The 25,359-nt window shown below is 43.5% G+C and overlaps 1 protein-coding gene across 5 annotated transcripts in view; it reads left to right on the forward strand.

Moving 5' to 3' along the window:
- UNC13D (unc-13 homolog D) overlaps window positions 1–25,359 on the forward strand; it is a 102,346-nt gene that overhangs the window by 26,498 nt on the left and 50,489 nt on the right. For 2 of the 5 annotated variants that reach the window (XM_073683987.1, XM_073683989.1), the window contains 2 exons: window positions 16,152–16,193; window positions 16,403–16,498. In XM_073683987.1, coding sequence (XP_073540088.1) covers window positions 16,152–16,193; window positions 16,403–16,498 — 138 coding nt within the window. Of the gene's footprint in view, window positions 1–6,356; window positions 6,736–12,695; window positions 13,037–16,151; window positions 16,194–16,402; window positions 16,499–25,359 lie in introns of those variants that run through there. The other 3 variants (XM_073683988.1, XM_073683986.1, XM_073683990.1) reach the window with 3 other exon arrangements.

Raw genomic sequence — 25,359 nt, forward strand, 5'->3', positions numbered from 1 at the left:
ACCGCATTCCAAATTATTATGCAAACGCTATTTTTCTCTGATTTTCCTAAATGGTCAATGCAAATGAGTCAGTATAATGTTCAGATCATCAACCGTTAGAGTATAAATCAAATTTTATTGGACAAATCTCCCAATGATAATAGTACTCTTTCAAAACTAAAAAAAACTCAGAATGCCTTGTTCCAAAATATTCTGCATAACAGAGTTTCTAAACATCCTATAGGCTGTAAAGAACTATAAATGCTCATTTGTTGAATTTGCTGCATTAAGAAGTTACATTTACTGAAATCAAAACCTTTTTCATTCAAAAACATATTAACAGGCCAAGTTACATGTTACCATACGACCCCTTCTTCACAATTTTTACATCCACTGAATTTATGAGTTTTTGGATAATTTTTGCTTAAATTTCTTTGCAGGATGTCAGAATAGCCTCCCAGAGCGGCTGTTTTGATGTGAACTGCCTCCCTCCTTCATAAATCTTTTGCTTGAGGATTCTCCAAAGGTTCTCAATAGGATTGAAGTCAGGGGAGAATGGTGGCCACACCATGAGTTTCTCTCCTTTTATGCCCATAGCACTCAATGACTGGATATTCCTTGCAGCATGAGATGGTGCAATGTCATGCATGAAGATTATTTTGCTACTTTGTACCAAAGAAGAAAGTGGTCGGACAGGAACTCTATGTACTTTGCTGAGGTCATTTTCACATCTTAGAGGACCCTAAAGGAGCCTACCAGCTCTCATCTCATGATTTCAGCCCAAAACATGACTGCGCCACCTCTTTGCTGACATTGCAGCCTTGTTGGGACATGGCGGCTATCCATCAACCATCCACTACTCCTTCCATCTGGACCATAAAGAATTGCATGGCACTCATCAGCAAACAAGACCCACTGCAACTGTTTGTGCTTAAGAGCACTGTATAGGGGTGGATGAATAGTAGGTTTATGTACAACTGCAAGCTTCCAGAGACTCCTTCACCTTGACATGCACTGGATTCTAGAGGCACCAGACCTTCAAATACCTGTTTGCTGCTTTGTAATGGTATTTTAGCAACTGCTGTCTTAATCGGATGAATTTGTCTGGTGGAAACCTTCCTCATTATGCTTTATCTGCACAAATTGGTCTGTGCTCTGTATCAGCCACAAATCTCTTCACGGTACGATGATCACGCTTAAGTTTTTGTGAAATAGCTAATATTTTTATACCTTGTCGAAGGAATTGCACAATTAGATGCTTTTCGCCAGCAGAGAGATCCTTTTTTCTTTCCAATATTGCTTGAAACCTGTGACCTGATTAATAATGTGGAACGACTTTCTTAAGAAGTTTTCCTTTAAATGGGCTCAGCTGGCAAACTAATTATCATAGGTGTTTGAGATTGATTACAGTGATCCAAAGAGCCCTGAGACACAATATCAACCATGAGTTAGCTTGAAAAATAAAAAATTATACCTTTATTACACTTAAACCTAATTTGCATAATAATTTGGAACGCGATGTAAATGAATTCCAACATAGCTATACTCGTAAAAACGTGAGGAATTTAGTTAACATTTTTTCATGAAAAAGTGTAAAAGTCACCCAACCATGCCAAGGTGTTACATGGTCCAGACAGGCCTTAACTGAAATGGAGAAGGGATAGGAACCAGATTTAGCTCATAATGAAACCTTTTTTGGAAAGATGGGTGGATAAAGGAGCACAGCCCTGAGGGGAGGGAGGAGAGTCACACTCCCCAATGCAAACTACAGAAATAAAAAAAAAGCCCTCGCACCTTTAGAATTAAATTAATATTAATTATTTTATTTAATGGTTTTCGTGTTGATCTCGCACCATGCTGACTTGATGGATGAACAATCTGTAGTAAGATCGATTTTGTGCAATACTAGATAGGTCCACCAGGGTCTTCATCACCGTTATTTTGATTGTATCAAGCCATTGAGTTGCTGATCTTCCTTTTCACCTTGTTTCTTCTATTTTTCTATGATGTCCTTCTCCAGTGATTGCTCTCTTCGTATGATGTGTCCAAAGTAGGCAAGTCGTAGCTTGGTGATCCTTGCTTCGACATGTCTGGCTTGATTTGTTCCAAAATTAATTTGTTTCTTGCCATCCATGGTATTGATAACATCATTCTCCAGCACTACATTTCAAAGGCTTTGATTCTTCTTCTGTCTTCTTTTTTTATCGTTCAGTTTTCACATCAATATATTACTACAGAAAAACTAGACTATGTACAATCTGTGTCTTCGTTGCCAGTGAAATTCTCCTTGATTTGAAGACCTTGTCCAGTGACTGTTGATTTGCCCATAACTATTTTCCTGTTGACTTCCAGTGTCGTCACTACATCATGAGTGATCATTGATCTGAGTAGGTTGAAGTCCTTTATAGCTTCCAGTTCATTGCTGTCCATATCAAATGTGTCCTGGTCATACGTGGCAGTAGGATATATCTTTGTCTTCTTTATATTGAGTAGCAGTCCCATGTTTGTAGCAGTCCCGTGTTTGAGCTTTCCATCTTTACATCCTGTAATTAGTCCTTCATTCTATCTATACTTGTTGCTATCAAGGTTGTATCGTCTGCGTATTTAGAATTGTTGATTATTTGTCCAGCAATTTTAATTTCTTCTTCTTTTTCGGCGAGTTCAGCCTTCCTGAAAATAGCTTCTGCATATAAATTGAAGAGAAATGGTGACAGAATGCTGCCTTGTCTGACACCTTGCTCTACTTTGAACCATGCCGTGTCACCATGTTTCGTTCAGACTGTTGCTTCTTGGTCAATGTAAAGGTTCCTAATGAGACTGGTCAGATGGTCCGGCACACCTACATCCTTTATGGTATTTCAAAGTTTTTGGTGGTCAACATAGTTGAAGGTTTTGCTGTAGTTGATGAAGCAAAAATAGATCTCCTTGTCGTATTCTTCAGCCTTTTCCATTATCTATCTAATGTTAGAAATTACATCTATTGTTCCTCTGTCTTTTCTGAATCCTGTTTGTTCCTCTGGCAGCTCTTGGTCAAAGGAAGGCTGTAACCATCTTTGTAGGATCTTCAATAGTATTTTGTTGGCATGAGGTATGAGCTTAATAGTCCGATACTACAGACTGTGGAAACTATCTCTCTTCTTGAGAATAGGAATAAACGCCAATCTTGTTCAGTCATTGGGCCATTTACCAGTTGTAAATATCTAATGACACAGGTGTGTGATGACATGAGCTTCTGCTTCAGAGGTCTTTATTATCTCTGTTGAAATATTGTCACATCGAGGCGCTTTGATGTTTGATAGAAGCTGTATCGCAGCAACGGTTTCGTCTTTCATGATGTTTGGTTCTATATCATTTCTGGTCTCAATTTCTTCCCGTATTACTGAATCATTCTTGTAGAGATGCTCCATGTACTGTTTCCATCTTTCCTTGATCTGTTCTGGCTCAGTTAGTTTGGTCCCTTTGGCATCTTTCATCATGCACACTCTTGGTTGAAACTTTCGTCGTATCTCTTTGATCTTTTGGTATGCTTTCCTGGTCTTGCCCCTCAGATGTTCGCTTTCTATCTATGTACATATCTGTGGAGATACGGGGGTCACTGGGTGCTCTCTTCCGCTGGCCAGAGACCGCATGGACCAGGGCTTATCCCACTGAACTCCCGCTCTCCTCCCCCTTGGGCATAATACTACTCAGACAACACAAGGTGAGGGTAAAAACAGTGTGGCAATACTTTATTGAACCACCAACAGACAATAAAACATATTGGACAATCCCAGCAAATACCCAAGATGGTGCAAATTACAGAGTCTCACCCTTCCGCTGACTCGCAGGGATTAGAGCAGCTGTGACTTCGAGCTTCCAGGTCCGACTACCCCCACCAGTGGCACCCCACTTTTGGCGAGCATCTACAGAGAGGCGGGAACAACAAGCTTAGCAAGCTGACAGTCCATTGAGGTACGTGACCAGGTGACAGGAGAGTCCCAACCTGGCTTCTCAAAATGTATCCATGGGGCCAGGTGACCGGAGGGTCCCAACCTGGCTTCCCCAAACATCTCCATGGGTTCAGTGATGGTCAATGGAGCAGATCTGTATTCTTCCAGCTAGGGCCGTTGTGCTTAAGGCTAGCATCCTGTAGAATGTCAAATCTTTGTCCCTCTTGATGGAGCCATGATGTCCTGGCTGTGTTCTGTCAAGTCACTCTCTTGTAGCAGAAGGATAGAAAATCCCTTTTTACACCCACATCTGTGATTCAGGTCATCATCCACAGGTCAGGGGGGTGGTGGGATGAAATTAGCTTACATTGTTTGAGTATTTAATCAATTGTTCAAGACCCTGCATTCCTGTCCTCCAAAGATAACAGACAATAAGTTACAACAAACATCAACTTCAGAGTTAACGTTTAGGCTCATATAACAATGTTGCGGTTATACATCCACTCTGGTTCCCTTCCAAATGCCGAGCTGGTGGGTTTGGACATAGTGACGTCCGAAACCTGCTGTGCATGCCTCACCTATGGTCTGCTTGGTCTATCTCTATGCCTCCCTGGTTGTGGAGCCATTGGATGGTGTCTGCGAACCCCAGTCCCCCTGCAACTCCCCCAGATCCGCCGGGCTGAGTAGTATCCCACTGCTGCCACTAAATGTGGAAACACAGGGGGGACTGTGGGTGCTCTCATCCACTGGCCCAAGACCACACGGACCAGGGCCCATCCCAGCTCTCCTTTCACATGGACATAATACTATTCAGACACAGGGTGAGGGTTAAAACAGTGTGGAAATACTTTATTGAACCACCTACAGACAATGAAACATATAGAACAGTCCCTGGAAATACCCAAGATGGTGCAAATTACGGAGTCTCACCCTTCCACTGACTCATCGGGATTAGAGCTGCTGTAACTTCGGGGCTTCCAGGGCTGACTACCCCCACCAGTGGCACCCCAGTTTTGGCAGGCACCCACAGAGAGGTAACGACAAGCTTAGGAAGCTGACAGTCCATTGAGGTACGTGATCGATCAGGTGACCGGAGGATCCCATCCTGGCTTCTCCAAATGTATCCATGGGCTCAGGTGACCTGAGGGTCCCAACCTGGCATCCCTAAACATCTCCATGGGTTCAGTGATGGTCAATTGAGCAGATCTGTATTCTTCCAGCTATATCCGTGGTCCTTAAGGCTGCAATCTTGTAGAATGTCAAATCTGTTGACCTCTTGATGGAGCCATGGTGTCCTGGTTGTGTTCTGTCAAGTCACTTGCTTGTAGCAGAGGGATAGAAAATCCCTTTTTATACCCACATCTGAGTTCAGGTCATCATCGATAGGTCAGAGGGAAGGTGGGATGAGATTAACTTGCATTGTTTGAGTATTTAATCAATCTGCCTAGTTTGTCCTCCACTTTTTTACAGGTCAACAAGCTACATGGACTTATACAATGGATAATCAACATATTATCAAACATCGATTGTTCAAAAACCCTGCATCCCTGTCCTCGAAAGATAACCGACAATAAGTTACAACAAACATCAACTCCAGAGTTAACGTTTAGGCTCATATAACAATGGCCTATGTCTCTTGGTCCATCAAAGAAACAAACACATAAATTCAATAGTTAAAATTCAGACAATAGCCTATGTCTCTTGGCTTACTGAAAATAGACGTCTGGATAATTACGATTAAATGCTGTGTCATACCAATATCTTTTGGTAATAATTTCAGACGTCTATTGTTCTTGCTTGTCGTGATTAGTAAAGAGCTTGGTACTAATTCGCTAGGTAAATAGCCTTTGAGGTAGGTCACGGGGGGGGGTGATACTCTGCTACTAAAGTAAAATTGAATTTTCAGTTTTTGGCTGGAGATCGTCTTTTGTCACTTTAGCATTACCTATTTTTCATATTATCCACATGGACAAGTGGATATAAAGCGTGAAAACCTTGAGAAACATTCATCACCTTCAGTTATATTTATTTTTACCAGATTATTATCAACTGTTGTGTTTGCTTTATTCCTGATATCCTAGGACATGTGCCTAAGACTAGGTCCCATGTAGGAAGGTCATGTGATCTAAGCATTATAATGTTTCTTGTGTGTCATTTTAGCTACTCATTTATTTTTTCTTATCTTTTGTGTTTTTGTTGTGCATTTTTTTGCAACAAAAAAAAGGGAGCTGTTTATATGAACGTTTGAATATATGTTGCAAAAGTACCCCATGAAACTGCATCTAGTGTTTTCATGTACATTTAACTTAGTTGCACGTAACCCTAACTAGATATTAAGGAAAAAAATAATTAATTCAAATAGTTTGACCAATGAGGGGTTAAGGCAATAGATTTAGGGGCTTTCCTCCTCCCCATCAAGTCTATGTCAGTCCGATATATCATACACTTACTGCTTCACTTCCTCACAACAGATAAACTTGTGGTTTCCTCTTTGAAACTGTAGAATTATGAGAAACACTAGATGAGGACCAGAACTGCCAGAAATAAGAGAGTTTTGAGGGCCAAGTATGAGGCCATCATGAAGGGTGGTGGTGTGCATTTGTTCTGAGAAGTCCAGTAGCTGAAGTCTTTTTACTTTGAATGCAGTTAGGGACATATTAGAGTAGTGACGGTACTTTTCAGTAACAGCTACACAGTTATAAGCTCCTGATTTTCTGGACAGGAAGGTGCCCAATGAAGTAGTAGACTCTGTACGATATTTTTTTTATTACATATGGATTCCCCAGACATCTCTAGTGATGATTCACCACCTGAAAATAACTCGGAGGTAAGTTCTAAACACTTATATGATTTTGTACATTATTGCTTATTTTCACGTCTGCCCTTACAATTTTAACATATTTTTTTTGCACTTTGCATTAATAGAGTGTATGTGACAGAATCAGCTCTGTTGATGTTGATTTCATTGCTTCCTGGAGAGGATTGCCTCCAGATCAAGTTTTTCTTATCTTTCTAAAGCTGACAATGCATATTACTTGTAGATGAAAGTTGGCCAAATTCACAAAGGGTCTCTTCTGGCAACAGAGCTTGGGTGGAGGGAAGTGAAATCAGTAATATGAGAATTGTATTGTTCATACTAGGCCAAGGGATCATTTCCTTCCCCTATTGACATCAATATGCATTTATGCATGATAAGCTGATATGAGTCAGGGTTGCCAACCATCCAAAAATTCTTAGACAGCATACCTTATTCCCCTGCCGGTAAAAAAATATTTAATGTGTCCGTGATTTTTTTTAATTCTGGAGGAATTTGTACAGATTATTATGATTGGACTGGTCCACTGGAGAGTGAGTGAATCCCCTGGTAGGCCCGCCGCACAGCCCCCACAGATGAACAATGTAAGTCCTTTCCTCCTCCTGCCCTAACACTGCCATGCACTGGCCAGCTAAACCACATTCACAGCAGCACACTCCCTTCTTCGCCTGCTGTACTGATGCTAGGTATTGGGGTCAGACTGACACCTCTGTGAAAGAGGTGAGGCGATTGACAACTCTGCAGGAGAGGTGTCACTAATACTTGCACCTCTGTAGGAGGGAGTGTCAGCTCTGCAAGAGTGGTGTCACCTCTGGTTTACACAGTTTTACACACACTGTTTTACACTCTGTACTGTATACATGTTTATGAGGCATGTGTATGAACAAGTAAAATTCCCATGTAAAGTAGAATTAGGGTGAGCCCCATGGAATCAATTCCACTTGTGGGCCCCAGTCCGACATTAATTATTTATATATTAAAATCCTCATGATTTATTATAGTTTTCCAATTTTTCCTTAAAAATTTTGCCTGCTCATAAATATCCAGAAAAAAAGTAAAAAAAAAAGTTGGCAACCCTGATATGTGTATGTTTAGAGTGTCAGGGAATATAGCTGTAGGTTTTGACACCTTCAGTCACCAAACAGGGAAGTCTAAAGAGGGCATCTTCCTTACCATGCAGCTTTCCAGGCATGTGTTCCACATGAAAGTTGAAGACCTGTAGCCCTGAGTTTCAACTCTTAGAAAGCCATCTCTGCTTCAAGAGGCCATTTGGCCATTGACGTTTTCGTGCCCTTCAGAAGGTTGGTCAGGGGAGCTGCTATCATGGCGAAATTCAGGATACACTGCTGATAGCATCCCACCATTTTCAGAAATGCACGAACCTGTTCCTTGGAGACCGGTTTTAGACCATTTTGGACTGCCTCCACCTTATTCACTTGCGGCTTTACTTCTTCCGACAATGTAGCCCAGGTATTTTCCCTTCTTTTTCCCGATGGCACACTTCTTTGGGTTTATGATAAACCCACCTTTCCTTAGCACATTCAGCACGGCCTGGACCTTCTGCAGATGCCTTTCCCAATCCAGGCTGAATGTCACAATATCGTCGAGGTAAGCTGCGGCAAACTTTTTGTGAGGGACTAAAAGCCGGTCTATGTCCCTCTGGAAGATAGATGGGTCTCTGCAGCCCGAATGGGCTTCTGGTATACTGGAAGCAACCATCAGATGTAAAAGAGACTGTCTTCTTCTTGGTACTTTGAGAGAGGAGGATTTGACAGTAACCTTTCGTTAGGTCCAGGGAGGTGATGTATCTGGCTGACCCTAGTTTCGATATGAGTTCATCGTCACGGGGTATCGGATACTAGTCAAATTTAGCTCTTTCCTTCAAATCACCTTGTGGTGGGCTTCAGGGATTCTATACGGCATTTGGTTCACCTACATATGTGGTTCCGTCAAGATTCCATTTTCACCAACCTGTGTACGTCGTGATAACTCTGAAAACAGGTCCCGGTTCCGCTGAAGCACTTATCGGCACTTTTGTTTCCTGGCCAGTGACTGTGTCTCTGCCACGGTGACACCCTTAGTGTCTCCCTCTGGTCTTCCCAGCCAACATGGAGTTTCAATGTGGTTTCTCTGTGGCCCTGCCTTGATGGATAGCGGCACAAGAGGATTTTGGAAGGGAGAGGTGGTAGCGGTTAACTGGCAGGTGGGACAGGACTTGCAATATCTTAGGATTTCACAGTGACATCTGGGCCAATAGTAACTCCACATGACACATTCTTGAGTTTTGTCCACCCCCAGATGGCCACCCAAAACATGTGAATGGGCCCTATCCAACACCCTTTGTCTATAGGGTCCAGGTACCAACAATTGCTCCACTATCTCCTCCCTCACCTTAGTAACCCGGTACAACAAGTCCCCACTCAACATGAAATAGGGAAACCTGGTGTCAGCCCCTCCCTCCTGTGCTATGCCGTTTATGATGGTTACCTTATTTAACACTTCTTTTAGAGATAGGTCTCTATGTTGGGTGAACCCAATATTTGCTCTGGTCACCCCTATCTCAGGAATGTCTGTGACGCGCCCCCTGGACCATGTGTGTGTGGGGATACCCGGAACCGGGCCTGTTGTGGACGCTGGGGGTTGTAGTCTCCGTGGTGGCGACCCGGTCTGTGCCCAGGGCGGTCAAACCAAATGGCAGTCTATAAGCTGAATGTCCGACTACGCCACCCATGGATTGCGGTCAGAGTGAACCGCCGCTGCAGGGCAGACCACTGAGGCTGGTGTTGTGGGTGCAGCAGAGGATAGTATAACTCCCAACGGGAAGAGTATAGCCTCAGGGCAACAAGTGTGGATGTTGGGGGTGATGGTGCGCGGGAGCAGCAGTAACGACACAGAGTCCTGTAATGCCGTCCAGGGTGTTTACTCACAGTTCTTTATCCACTTTACTACAGCTGGTCATAACGTCCCACGTCGCACTGTGTTCACCAGGTGAGGGGCTCGGCCTACTCCCAGATAACTTTGGAGCGTTTCACAGGACCCCCTTTGTGTGTCCTTTCTCTGGACCTCGCTTCTGTCTGGCTGCCTCGGGCCTTCTCTTGGTAAACCTTGGCGCCAGTTTCCCTGACTCTATATGGTGCCTTCCTAGCGGGTGTAGTGAGGGGCTGCGCCACGTGAAATGTCACAGCCTCCGGTTTCTAGCTGAGGGTAGTTCCCCGCCTCCACTAGTTTCGGGGACCGGTCTCCCCCTTTGGCCTGACCCTTCTACGCAGGTAGATTCGGGTGTGCGGTGGCAACTCGTCGGTCCACACCCCTGGGGTCCCTTCGTTCCTTTTTCCTGGAGCCTCCTCCGCTCCTTTTCCTTCCTTCTCCTTCCTTCTGCTTCCTCCAGGCCTCTCTCTTAGGCCTGCCTTCGGAGCAGAGCCCATGCAGAGCCTCTGCTCCCACCTCCTGCTCCCTCTTCTCTCTGTCTGTACTCAACTTCTCTACTCTGTCTCTAAGATGGTGCCCCCCTTTTATACCTCCCTCTAGCTGCACCCAGGAACTGCCCTCTCCCTCTTATGCACTACAGGGTCCCCCCTTCCTCGGTGTTCCCTCCCCCTACTCCAGCCAGGGACAAGGACTGTTGTGCTCTACTTGGAGCATATCGGTCGCCCTGCCCTCCAGAAATGTGGTGTAATGCATGCTGGTGTCGGGGTCCTGATTCACACTCCATCCTTACATGGAAGTGGATGAGATGCAATGCCTCTGTAGCGGCCGAACCCTCGGGGCGCTACATCTGCATCATGTGAGGATACTATCTTCTCCTCTTCAGCCAGTACACAGAAGAGAAACTCGTCAGATTCTGGGGTTGGTGAGACTTTTTTAGGACTAACCAGTTTTATACCCAAGCAATCGAGGTCTCCGCCCCTCCCCCACAAGTCCCAAAACAACATGAAGTCTCGACCTATGATAATTGGGTGTAAATAATCCTGGACCATGCCGACCTCATGGGACTCAGTACCTCGGGCCATCTCAATGACCACTCTGGCCACCAGATAGTCTTTAGCATCATTGTGAATGGAGCGGATGCCAACCTTCTTCCCAGGAATCAATTGGAGAAGGAGTGAGGCCCTCACAAGGGTCACCAAACTCCTTGGGTCTAGTAGTCCAGTCATTTGCAAGCCATTCACTTTTACAGGACAAGCTTGGGGCCCCTTGCCGGGTGGATAGCCCTCACTGCAAGCTGGATATGTGTAGAATGAACACCGGCGTCCCATGCTACAGTCCATTTGCTTGGTGGTCAGGGGACAATGGACAGCAATATGACCAGGGCTGAGATATCTCCAGCAAATTACATTCCCCAATGAGGGCCTTGGCATAATCTCTGCCGCCCCCTTGGACTTTGGATGCCCCACCCCCTTGATAACATCCGCCCTCCAGTATGGAATGGGTTGCCTCCCCCGGACCTGTCGACCCCCTGATACCTTTCGACCAGTTAGACCAAGTCATCGGCATTCTGGGGATCTCACTGGGCAACCCAAGTTTGCATCAGGATCGGAAGGGCGTGCACAAAATAGTCCATTACAATTCACTCCACCATCTGCGCTGGTGTAGAGGACTCCGGCTGAAACCACTTTCAGACATGGTGCAGCAGATGAAACATTTGGGAGTGAGGGGGTTTGTCACGGTGATATGCCCAGCGGTAAAACCGTTGTGCCCTCATAGACTTTGTCACCCCGAAGCGCACCAAAATTTCTGTTTTCAATTTTTCATATTGTTTGGCGTAATATAAGGCTAAATCATAGTAGGCCTTTTGTGGCTCCCCCTTTAAGTTTGGCACCAGGACTTCCATCCACTGTTTTGGCGGGAGTCTCTCCCTATCGGCGACCCTTTCAAAAACGGTTAAAAAGGCCTCCATGTCGTCACCCAGGGTCATCTTCTGCAAGGCTCTCCTCACCGCCTTCCAGACAGAAAAATCATCAGCTGACACTGGGGTCGGAGCTGCCGCTATGCCACGAATCACCTCTGTAAGTAACTCAATCTGCTGCTGCTATTGTCGGCTCTATTGCGGTAGCTGTTGCATCAGCAGCTTACTTGTCTCCTGTTGTGCCAGCTGTTAATGCTGGAGCTGCTGCTGCTCGTAGTGCTGCTGCATCTATTGCCGCTCAGGGTGCTGCTGCAGCTGTTGCAGGTGCTGCTGGTGCTGGCTTTGGACCAGGTGCTTGATCAGCTCCTCCATTTTCACTGATCGCTGTTTCATCCTTACAGCCGCCTTCACCTAGGACATGCAGTCCGCCCACAGCCATCACACTTGCTTCCTGAGGATCTTGCCCGCACTTCTAACACCAACTGTGGTAGATTGGTTCACTCGGCTGCACATAAAGTTAGACACAGGAGCACTGTCTCTTTAAATCTTCTGATGGTTTATTAAGAGTACTGCATAAACCACGGCAATGTTAGCAAAACAAACACGGCCTTCCTGGCCTTCACATGACAATACAGCTCCAGAACTTGTGCCTCCAGACCCACCCCACTCCGAATGCTCTAGGAGATTGGGAATTTATCCCCTGAACTCCTCCCTCTCTACAGGTGTTTAATCACCCTAGCATTAAAAATGGTGGCTGATTAACGCCTCTTATCACGTCAAGGTTATATAACCTTGTGTAACCAGCTTAATAAACAGATTTTTTACTTTGACTCCAGATTGGTAGTCACTCGTACTATTTCTCTGCGTGTACATTTACATCCATATCTAATTTGGCAGCAGACACTTAAGAGGGCCACACACCCGTAGAGTGTGTCCCCAAATCACTGGAACATTTTTCCTATGTTTATATTACTGGTGCAAACAATCTCAGTGCTACATATCTCCCGTCCAGCACTTTTCCAGTGACTTTGTCACACCATCTATAAGCTTCTTGCACTTCTCAGCTGGAATTTTCTCCCACTCTTCCTTTGCAGTTTGTTCAAGCTCTTGAATGTTTTGTAGGGTTCTTTTTCCCAATGGCATATTTCAGCTCACGCCAATGATTTTCAATGGGATTGAGGTCAGGACTTATTACTGGCCATTTTAAAACAGTCCATTTTTTTCCTTTTCAACCATTACTGTTTACTTTTGGATGTGTGCTTTGGGTCATTGTGTTGCTGGTGGACCCATGATCTTCTACTCAAAACAAGTGTTCTTACACTGGGTAGGACATTTTGCTCTACAATCTCTTGATAATTCTTTGATTTCCTGATTACCTGATTCCTGTGATACGGTCAAGGCCTCCAGTACCAGACGCAGCAAAGCAACTCCAGAGTGTTATGGATCCTCCACCATGCTTAACTGTTGGTAAGGTGTTTTTTTCCTTATAAGCTTCATTGCACTGACAAACTGATGCTTTGCATTGCCAAAAAGCTCCATTTTAGTTTCATCTGTCCACAGAACATTTTTTCGAAAGGATTGTAATTTGTCAAGGTAATCTTTGGCAAAGATCAGTCGTTCCTTATTATGTCTTTTCTTCAGCAATGGCTTCTTCCTTGGTCTTTGCCCATAAAGCTCTGCTTGGTTTAGTGTGTGACATATGGTACTTGTTGAAACCATGATCCCAGACTGTTCCAGGTTGGCCTTCAGGTCTTTGGATGTGTGATGTGGTGTTTTTTTCCACCATTCACACCAACCTTCGAAGGCATCTCTTGTAAATTTTCCTCTTTCCCCCACGTCCAGAGAGGTTCTTGATGGTTCCATGCTTGGCAAACTTCTTAATAACATTGCACATTGTTGAAACTGAGATACCAAGGTCTTTGGAGATGGTCTTGTGCCCTTTGGAAGTTTTATGTTTGCTAATAATAGCAGTTTTGATGTCCTCAGACAGCTCCATTGTCTTCATCATTGTGACAAAGGAACAGGATCTACCATGTGGCTTTTTAAAACAGTGAAGTCATCATTCATTAGCTAATTCATGTCACATGGGAACCAACAATTAATCACAGGAGAATCTCTTTTGTGATTTACCACAGGCAAGTCAAAATTTGTTTCCATACTAAATTAATGTAAAGGGTCCCAATACCAGTGTCACAGCAAGCTTTAGGTTTTTCAATTTGATGATGTCAAGGGTCAAATGTTTGATAGCGGAAGGTGCCAAGCCCCCCCGTGTTGGGCAGAGGGGGGCTATGTAAGATGGCCGCCGGACAGATCCTTAAGGGGAAATATGTATCACCGAGGTTGGTAGCTTCGGTGATGTAAACCCGGGAAAGAATGCTCCAGCACACGTAGTGCTGAGAGGGTTAATAGGGCATACCAGGGCCAGGTTTTACAAGCAGTCATAAGAGATGGGAGGGAATGGCTGCTCACATATCCCTACCCCCCCGGGGGCGTGGTTTTGTACATAAAATGGGGACCAAGTGTATCATTCAGTGTCTGGGGCTGGAGGTGTGGAGACCTCCAGCGTGTTTGTGCTGAAGGACACTGACCGTGAGCGGGCGAACCCGCAGTACTATATGGACTGTTTATTTTACCATTTTGTTACTTTGTGCCAGACAAGACTGTGTTTTGTTTACAAATAAAGTTCAGTTTATGAAGTACCAATAAAACTGCCTTGGACATTTTTAAAGAAACCGCTCCCTGTGCCTATCTCAAAAGCAGCTGAGTGAGTAAAACTCTACTATATATATATATATACATATATATAATATATATATATATATATATATATATACTGTATCCTCACCCATCCTTTGTAGACTGTGAGCCCTCGCAGGCAGGGTCTTCTCTCCTCCTGTACCAGTCGCCGTCACGTTTTGTTCAAGATTATTGTAATTGTTTTTGCTATGTATACCCCTTTTTCACATGTAAAGCGCCATGGAATAAATGGCGCTATAATAATAAATAATAATAATAATGTATATATATAGTGGTGTGAAAAAGTGTTTGACCCCTTCCTGATTTCTTATTCTTTTGTATGTTTGTCACACTTAAATCTTTCAGATCACAAAACAAATTTAAATATTAGACAAAGATAACACAAGTAAACACAAAATGCAGTTTTTAAATGAAGGTCTTTATTATTAAGGGAAAAAGAAATCCAAACCTACAGGGCCCTGTGTGAAAAAGTAATTGCCTCTAAACCTAATAACTGGTTGGGCCACCCTTAGCAGCAACATTGCAATCTAGCTTTTGCGATAACTGGCAATGAGTCTTTTACAACGCTCTGGAGGAATTTTGACCCACTCATCTTTGCAAAAAATTGTTGTAATTCAGCCACATTGGAGGGTTTCCAAGCATGAACCGCTTTTATAAGGTCATGCCACAGCATCTCAATCGGATTAAGGTCAGGACTTTGAATAAGCCACTCCAAAGTCTTTATTTTGCTTTTCTTAAGCCATTCAGAGGTGGACTTGCTGGTGTGATTTAGATCATTGTCCTGCTGCATAACCCAATTGCACTTCAGGTTGAAGTCGCAAACAGATGGCCGGACATTCTCATTCTGAATTTTTTGGCAGACAGCAGAATTCATGGTTCCATTTACTACAGCAAGTCTTACAGGTTTTGAAGCATCAAAACAACCCCAGACCATCACACTACCACCACCATATTTTGCTGTTGATATGATGTGCCTTTTCTGAAATGCTGTGTTACTTTGCTCAGCAGTGGTTTTCGTCTTGGAACTCTACCATGCATGCCATTTTTGCCCAGTATCTTTCTTATGGTGGGGTCATGAATACTGACCTTAACTGAGGCAAGTGAGGCCTGCAGTTCTTTGGATGTTGTTGTTTGGTATTTTGTGACCTCTCAGATGAGTCATCACTGTGCTCTTGGAGTAATTTTGGTCGGCTGGCCACTTCTAGGAAGGTTTACCACTGTGCCATGTTTTCGCCATTTGTGGATAATGACTCTGACTGTGATTCGCTGGAGTCCCAAAGCTTTATAAATGGCTTTATAACCTTTTCCAGACTGATAGATCTCAATTACTTTGTTTCTCAATTGTTCCTGAATTTCTTTGGATCGCAGCATGATGTCTAGCTTTTGAGGATCTTTTGGTCTACTTCACTTTGTCAGGCAGGTCCTATTTAAGTGATTGCTTGATTTCTTGTTTGAGAACAGATGTGGCAGTAATCAGACCTATGTGTGACTAGGGAAATTGAACTCAGTTTCCAAAAGATGTGATAAACCACAGTTAATTTTATATATATATATATATATATATATATATATATATATATATATATATATATATATATATATATATATATATATGTATCTACCCATATCTACCCATACATATACTAATAAAGATATATACTGTATATACACACATCAATAATGATCAGTATAAACAGTGTAGTGCAGACTAAGAACACATATTATACCAATGAAGAATTGTGGACTGTGATTGGAATTTGACTGTTTTTATATTTTTATTATTATCAGTGGATATGTTTTCTTATGTCCACTTTTTCTGTTACAGATGGAGTCTTCTCTTGGTCCTCACCGATTTACACGAAGTGGGGTAAGAAAAAACAATGCTTTATCTTCTACGGCTAAGACTGCATAGCAACTTTTGATTGAATTTACAGCAGCAGATACACAATCTTTACTTCGACAACTGTGCAAACTCGATGCTTCGCTATGGAGGACATAGGCTACTTGCAATGATTTTTACCATTTCAGAATTTCTTTTTAGCCACTAACTTCTAACTGTTGAATTTCTTGGCATAGGCCAGGTATGGAAAAAAGGCCTCAATACATCCGCCACAAAAAAAATCAACACCGGAGACCAATGGCGAAAGCAAACCAGTTTCTCCATCTGTAGAGGTTAGAATTGTTTTTAACAATGCATGGTTAGATATTGTGAATCTTTTTGAGAGTCTACATTCTGTGGGAACTATCCATAGTTCTCTGACCTCTTATACTATGTTTGTATCTAACACTAATTCTGATTGGGTTTTGAAGAACGAAAGAAAATATGTCACAAGTAACAACGAGGAGAGAAAGGTACCTTTAGGCTACGTGCCCACTATGCGTTTTTCAAGCGTTTTTGTCGTGGAATTTCCGCAGCAAAAATGCTTGGTAATACGTGCCCCATGGTCCCCAATGATAATCCACTGCGGATTATCATTGCGGAAAAATACGCAGCATATCCATTAATTTTGGGGACACACAGTGTAATTGCCGCCATTGACTTGCATTGAATCGCATAATATCCGTATGAGCACATGTGCACAAGCGGATATTATGCGATTCTATGTGCGGATGGTACCCAGGTTTGGAGAAGAGGAGACTCTCATCCAGACCCGGGTACCATAGAACCTGTTAAAAAAAGAATTTAAAATAAAAAATAAAGATTATACTCACCTTCCAATGGCCCCCGGTGTTTTCTCCGCTGCTTCCGGTCTGTTGTATGGGTCGCGGTGGTGTGAAAGGACCTTTCATGACGTCATTGAGTCATGTGACAGGTCATGCGACCGCTGACGTCGGCGGTCACGTGACCTGTCACATGACTAAATGATGTCATGAAAGGTCCTTTCACACCACCGCGACCCATACAACAGACCAGACGCAGGGCAGAAAAGACCGGGGGCCATCGGAAGGTAAATATAATCTTTATTTTTTATTTTTTATCATTCTTATTCTTTTTTTTTTAACTATTTACTTGGTCACACTATATAAATCCATGCCGGTTGCATGGATTTATTGTTATGTTCTGCTACCAGAGCTAAGGAAAGAGAGGAGATCTGTCCCTACGATAGAACTCAGCTTAATCCCTACGATGTAACAGGGGACCTGATCCTGCGATCAGACCTGCTAAAGTCCTAAGCTAGTCTGTACGGAGACCTATAGATGTGGGGAAGGAATCCCTACAAGTACTAAGGACTGGGAGGAAAATGGGACACCTCCTAACAGAAATAGTAGCAGACAGACGAACAAACAAAATATAAAGAACACAGAGGTCCGTAGACCAAGCAAACTAACAGAGTTAGATACAGAGCACAGGCTAGCTAGAAAGTAGTTATACAATGAAGTCCAGCAAAGCCAGAAGGGCGGAGCAGGATTAAATAGGCCAACAAGGTCATGTGACCAGCAAAGGAAAAAACCTAAGAGCAAGGTTCTAACAGTACCCCCCCTTCTAAGAGGATCCTCCGGATCCCCTAGCACCAGGCTTATCAGGAAATCTCCTGTGAAACGCTCTGATAAGTCTGGACGCGGAAACATCATCCGACTTCACCCAAGAGTTATCCTCGGGTCCGAAACCTTTCCAGGCCACAAGATACTGCAAACTACCTCTATACCGTCTAGAGTTAAGGATGCGAGAAATTTCATATTCCCCGTCCTCCACCACCGGAGGAACAGAGGCAGAGGCGTCACAATCCGATACAACAGCTTTTTTCAACAGAGAGACATGAAATACCGGATTAATTCTCCAGGAGGTAGGAACCTCCAACCTAACAGCAGATTGGTTGACAACCTGAAGCACCTTAAAGGGCCCTACAAACTTGGGACCCAATTTCTTAGAAGGAATCCTCAACCGCAGATTCCTAGAGGACAACCAAACCATGTCACCAACAGCGAACAAAACCTCCTGTCGTTTCCTATCAAAGTAGTCTTTAGATTTTCTGTTGGCCTCCTGAAGATTACCACGCACATCCGTCCAAACTCTCTCCAAATCACCGGAAAAATTCTCCTCCTCAGGCACGGCAGATCCCAACTTGGAGAACGACCCAAACGACGGATGTCTCCCAGAACAACAAAAAAAAGGCGAACAACCAGCAGAAGAAGATGTATGATTGTTCAGAGCAAATTCAGCAAGTGGCAGAAACTCAGACCACCCCTCTTGATTGTCTGCCACAAAACAACGCAAGAACTGCTCAACATCCTGGTTTTTCCTTTCTGTCTGGCCATTAGATTCAGGATGATATCCGGACGAGAACGACAAATGAACTCCCAACCTGTCACAAAAGGCACGCCAAAAACGAGCCACGAACTGAGGACCCCTATCAGAAACAATGTCAGTAGGAACGCCATGAAGTCTGACAATTTCCTTGACAAAGGCCTTAGCGAGAGTTTTAGCGCAGGGCAGTTTGATGAAGGGAACCAAGTGACACATCTTGCTAAAACGGTCCACGACCACCCAGATGACAGTAAAACCCTCAGAGGGGGGAAGGTCAGTTATAAAGTCCATAGCCAAATGTGTCCAAGGAGCACTGGGAACCTCCAAAGGACAAAGCAACCCCGCAGCAGGAGTATGTGAGGACTTAGATCTAGCACATATAGTACATTGACGCACCCACTTAATGACTTCCTTCTGCCATCCAGGCCACCAAAAACTGCGACCCACCAGTCTCTTGGTCTCAGAGATTCCGGGATGACCTGCCAACCGAGATTCGTGACACTCAACAAATAAATCTCTCCTAAAGGTCCCAGGCACAAACAACCTCCCATGAGGAGTGTTAGATGGGGCATTCTCCTGTGCTTTAAGAATCTCATCTTCCAAAACGGAGTCCAAAGCAGCTATCACAACACCTTCTTGTAAAATGTTCTCCTCTTTCTCAGCACCGACTATGGGAGAAAAACTGCGAGACAAGGCATCCGCCTTAACATTCTTAGTACCAGGGATGTAAGTAACGGAGAAATTAAACCGCGAGAAAAACAGTGCCCACCTAGCCTGACGGGCATTCAGGCGCTTGGCAGCATCAAGATATATCAGATTTTTATGATCCGTAAGAACCTGAACGGGAAATTCCGCACCTTCCAAGAAGTGGCGCCAGTGTTCAAATGCGAGTTTAATAGCTAATAATTCCCGATTACCAATATCGTAATTCAGTTCAGTCTCCAAAAATTTTTTTGAAAAAAAGGCACAGGGATGTAATCCATCCCCGTTATCCTGAGACAATACTGCACCAACCCCCACAGAGGAAGCATCAACCTCAACCAAAAACGGCTTAGTCACATCAGGCTGCATAAGGATGGGAGCAGAGGTGAACCTCTCCTTGAGATACACAAAAGCTTCAATGGCCTCAGAAGACCACTGAACCGCATCAGCACCTTTCCTGGTGAGATCGGTCAGAGGTTTGACAATACTAGAAAATTTTTTTATGAATTTTCTGTAATAATTGGCGAAACCTAAAAACCTCTGTATCGATTTCAAACCAATAGGCCTAGGCCATTCCTGTACAGCTTGAACTTTAACCGGGTCCATCTCAAAACCTTCGCTGGAGATAATGTAACCCAAAAAACTAATTCTCTGTACAGCGAACTCACATTTCTCCAGCTTAGCAAAAAGCGAATTGTCCATTAATAACTGTAATACCTCACGTACGCTCCGCCAATGAGACTCCAGATCCGGCGAATAAATCAAAATGTCATCCAAATACACAACCACATTTTTGCCGATCAAAGGTCTAAGGATGTCATTAATAAGATTCTGAAAAAATGCAGGAGCATTAGTAAGACCAAAAGGCATAACCAGATTCTCAAAATGACCCACAGGAGTGTTAAAAGCAGTCTTCCATTCGTCACCCTCCTTCATGCGCAACAGATTGTATGCCCCCTTAAGGTCAATTTTAGAGAACCACTTGGCCCCCATTAACTGGTTAAACAGATCAGGAATCAATGGCAGTGGGTAAGGATTGCGTACAGTAATTTTGTTAATCTCACGAAAATCCAGACAAGGACGTAAACCGCCGTCCTTTTTTTTTACAAAAAAAAATCCAACCGCCACAGGAGACTTAGAGGGCCTAATGTGACCGGCGGCCAAACTTGTCTGTATGTATTCCTCCAAAGCCTTCCTCTCAGGAATAGTAAGGTTAAATAAACGACTTTTAGGAAGAGTCGCTCCAGGGACAAATTCAATAGAACAATCATAGTCTCTATGAGGAGGCAAAACCTGCGATTCCTTCTCAGAAAAAACTCTCCAAAAATCCTGAATAGGAACAGGCAATTCTCCCCTATCCAAAGCTGCAATACGCCCGTTACAACACTTGTCATAACATTTATGGCTCCAGGATTTAATTTCACTGGTAGACCAATCCAGTACAGGATTGTGAAATTTTAACCAGGGCAATCCCAATATTACTGGAGAAGGCAAGTTATTCAAAACTACCAAATCCAATTTCTCATGGTGAACACCATTAATAGTGAGAGGAAATTCACAGACCTTGAGAGTAATATTCTTCAAAGGGGAACCATCCACAGAAACCACAGCAATGGGGGATGATAAAGGTTCGGGTTTTAAATTGAGTCTTTCCAAGAATCCCCCATCAATTACATTCAGAGTAGACCCACAATCAACAAACACCCGAAATTCCATTAATTTTTCCTGAGCAATCGTGGAAGCAGCTAAAAATACACCCTTGGAATTTAAACAGGCAATACGGGCATGACTGACCATTTTTTTTTCTTTCTTCATACGAAGCTCACAGCCTTTAATCAAATGACCAGATTTTCCGCAATAGAAACACAAGCCTTCAGAAAATCTACGGTCTTTTTCTTGAGAGCGAGGTGCCACCGATCCAATCTCCATCGGTTCACCACTGTTAGTACACACATTCTCATAACCAGAAACTGACATAGCAGAGGATTTGCTCTCATTAACCCTTGCACGCAGTCTCCTATCCACCCGTATAGCTAATTGCATAGCCTGTTGCAAATCTTCAGGTGTAGGATAAGCAATTAGCAGGTCTTTAACCCTTTCATTGAGCCCAGCAAGAAATAGACTTTTCAGAGCAGAATCGTTCCACCCTGTTTGAGTAGACCAACGACGGAAATGAGTACAATATTTTTCCACATTACCTGATCCCTGTCTCAAACGTCTTAACTCAGTCTCAGCTGATGAGACACGGTCAGGATCATCATATAATAGCCCCAAAGCAGAAAAAAAACTATCCACTGATCTGAAGCATGTATCACTAGGTTGCAAAGAAAAGGCCCACTCCTGAGGCTCTTTGCGCAAAAGTGACATTATGAACCCTACGCACTGGGATTCATCCCCAGAGGACTTGGGTCTCAAACGAAAATACAATAAGCAAGCATTTTTAAATGAAAAAAATTCTCGGTGTTCACCAAAAAATAAATCCGGCAAACATACCTTAGGCTCCAAGAAATGTGCTCCAGGACAGTTACTCACGTGCTGACGGAGCTCGGCCACCTCCAGAGAGAGTCCCTGCAGGCGATGAGCCAAATACTGAACCGACACCATGATGGAACAGAAAAATCTTTCCTTAGAGAATTTGCAGGCTGGGCTTACTGTTATGTTCTGCTACCAGAGCTAAGGAAAGAGAGGAGATCTGTCCCTACGATAGAACTCAGCTTAATCCCTACGATGTAACAGGGGACCTGATCCTGCGATCAGACCTGCTAAAGTCCTAAGCTAGTCTGTACGGAGACCTATAGATGTGGGGAAGGAATCCCTACAAGTACTAAGGACTGGGAGGAAAATGGGACACCTCCTAACAGAAATAGTAGCAGACAGACGAACAAACAAAATATAAAGAACACAGAGGTCCGTAGACCAAGCAAACTAACAGAGTTAGATACAGAGCACAGGCTAGCTAGAAAGTAGTTATACAATAAAGTCCAGCAAAGCCAGAAGGGCGGAGCAGGATTAAATAGGCCAACAAGGTCATGTGACCAGCAAAGGAAAAAACCTAAGAGCAAGGTTCTAACATTTATATAGTGTGACCAAGTTGTCAAGCACTTTTCCAAGTGATGCTAAAATCGCTTGGAAAAGTGCTTGATAACCCGCATGCAGAAATGCATGAAAAAACGCTTGACAAACGGTTCTACCTGGCAGGAAAAACGCATGTAAAATCCGCATGCATTTTTCCTGCCAGGGAGATGCGGAAAAAATCTGCAGCATTTCTGCATCGTGGGCACTTAGCCTAAGGCTGTGGTCAGACTGCCTTAGATTCTCTCATCTGAGAGAATCTGGACGATTATGCAAATGACACTCTAATCAAACTCTGAGCAAACAGTTTGATCTGAGTGTGTCAGCATAGTGTGATGTAATTCTCTCAGATTAGAGAACTGTAGCACAGGTGAGGAAAAGATGGATAACTTAAAGAAGATCCTCCTGGGGCCCATAAGTGTCTTTGTAATTACCTTCTGTTGTAGTTATTGCCTGTGAGAGGCGCTATTGCTAACCGCTCACAGGCGTCACATGACCCGCCACTGATGTCACGTCAAGTGAGGCGTGACATCAGTGACGCGGTCCCCGTGGTGGATGCTGGGTTGTGGGCGGGGTTCCCCGCCCGTCACACCCATCGTCCACCGCATGCTTTTCCAATGAATGAGGAGAGAGAAAGCGTGCAGTGAATGCCGCTCACAGGCAGTAACTGCAACAGAAGGTATTAACAAAAACCCTTATGGGCCCCAGGGGAATACATTAGGGGGATAATAAAAAGTAGTGGACAATCCCTTTAATTTCTCCATCTTTTCCATTCTGTGAGTCCGGGGAGATCGGACTGCACTGAGATATCATCTGAGTGCAGTCAGATGTTTTCTACTCACTCATAGACTTCAATGGGTGAGTGGCATCCGATTTCAAAGTGAAATTGCAGCATGCTGCAATTTTTTTGCATCAGCACTGCCATATTGAATAACATTGGTCCAAATGCTATCCAATACAAAATCGTATAGCACTCATCCAATTTATACGCTGGTGTGAGTGAGCCCTAAAAGTCAATGTCTGACCCTTTAAAGAGCCTTGGAAAAGGTGCCTATTCTAACGAGGTGATACTTGTGAAATAGTTTATTTCAAGAGATCTAATTTACATTCTTTTCTCCAATAGAGCATTACCTGTAAGACTCCATAGTCAGCTGATTACTTTGAGGAGAATAATACCTCCCCAAGCTCCAATAATCCTGATTTACAGCCTGAGAATAGTGTGTATCTGTACCCTTATAGTCCAGAGCAGCATTCCAAGTTCTGCTCTTTGTCATTGTAAGCAGTTGATAGTTTTCCCAACATCAGATGTAACATAGTTTTTAAGGTTGACGGAAGACTAAGTCCATCTAGTTCAACCCATAGCCTAACATGTTGATCCAGAGGAAGGCAAAAAAAAAACATGTGGCAAATACTAAGCTCCACATTGGGGGAAAAAATTCCTTCCCGACTCCATACGACAATCAGACTAGTTCCCTGGATCAACGCCCTATCAAGGAATCTAGTATTTATAACCTGTAATATTATACTTTTCAAGAAAGGCATCCATGCCCTTCTTAAATTTTAGTAGTGAATCACTCATTACAACATCATGCGGCAGAGAGTTCCATAGTCTCACTGCTCTTACAGTAAAGAATCCGCGTCTGTGATTATGATTAAACCTTCTTTCCTCCAGACGTAGAAGATGACCCCTTGTCCCTGTCTCAGGCCTCAGAGTAAAAAGATCAGTAGACAGGTTTTTGTACTGTCCCCTCATATACTTGTACATAGTAATAAGATCACCCCAAGCCTTCTTTTTTCCACAGTAAATAACCCCAAGTGTAATAACCTGTCTTGGTATTGCAGTCCCCCCAGTCCTCTAATAACCTTGGTCGCTCTTCTCTGCACCCTCTCTAGTTCAGCTATGTCTTTCCTATACACCGGAGACCAGAACTGTACACAGCATTCTAAGTGTGGTCGCACTAATGACTTGTATAGAGGTAAAATTATGTTCTCCTCATGAGCATCTATGCCTCTTTTAATACATCCCATTATTTTATTTGCCTTTGCAGCAGCTGCCTGACACTGGCCACTAAACGTGAGCTTGTCGTCCACCAATACACCCAGGTCTTTTTCAGTAACAGTTTTGCCCAGTGTTTTACAATTAAGCACATAATTATACATTTTATTTCCTCTGCCCAAGTGCATTACCTTACATTTATCCCCATTAAAGCTCATTTGCCATTTATCAGCCCAAGCTTCTAGTTTACATACTGTAGATCCTCGTGTAATATAAAATTGTCCTCCTCTGATTACCCTGCAGAGTAAGACCCAGTCTGAGTGTGTTCCATTAATAACCACCCTTTGTTTCCTATCACTGAGCCAGTTCTTAACCCACATACATATATTTTCCGCTATCTCCATTGTTCTCATTTTATGTATCAACCTTTTGTGTGGAACCGTATCAAAAGCTTTTGAAAAGTCCATATACACAACATCCACTGCATTTCCTTGGTCCAGTCCAGAACTTGCCTCCTCATAAAAGCTGATCAGATTAGTTTGACAGGAACGGTCCCTCGTAAACCCATGTTGATATTGGGTCATGAGGTTATTCTTCTTCAGATACTCTAGTATAGCATCTCTTAGGAAACCCTCCAAGATTTTACCCACAGTAGAGGTTAAGCTTACTGGCCTATAATTTCCAAGTTCGGTGTTTGTCCCCTTTTTGAATATTGGCACCACATTTGCTATACGCCAGTCCTGTGGTACAAACCCTGACGTTACTTAATTCCTGCAGATGTGTCTGCTATAAGAACTACACTTTAAAGGGAACCTGTCAACTGATACATGTTGCCCAAACTGTACAATTTAAGCCAGGTATATTTTATTCTGTAACACTCTGGCATTCAGAGAAAATATACTTTTAAAGATTCGGCCATAAAACATAGCCGTAGACAAAACTAGTCTGGCGATGTACCCGGCAGACTCTCCCCAGCGCTGCTGAAGGTGATTGACAGGTCTCTCCCATAATGAGAGA

This window comes from Phyllobates terribilis, unplaced genomic scaffold (assembly GCF_046119375.1).
Source record: "Phyllobates terribilis strain yellow unplaced genomic scaffold, ASM4611937v1 Scaffold_5__5_contigs__length_657084704, whole genome shotgun sequence".
NCBI classification, from domain to species: domain Eukaryota; kingdom Metazoa; phylum Chordata; class Amphibia; order Anura; family Dendrobatidae; genus Phyllobates; species Phyllobates terribilis.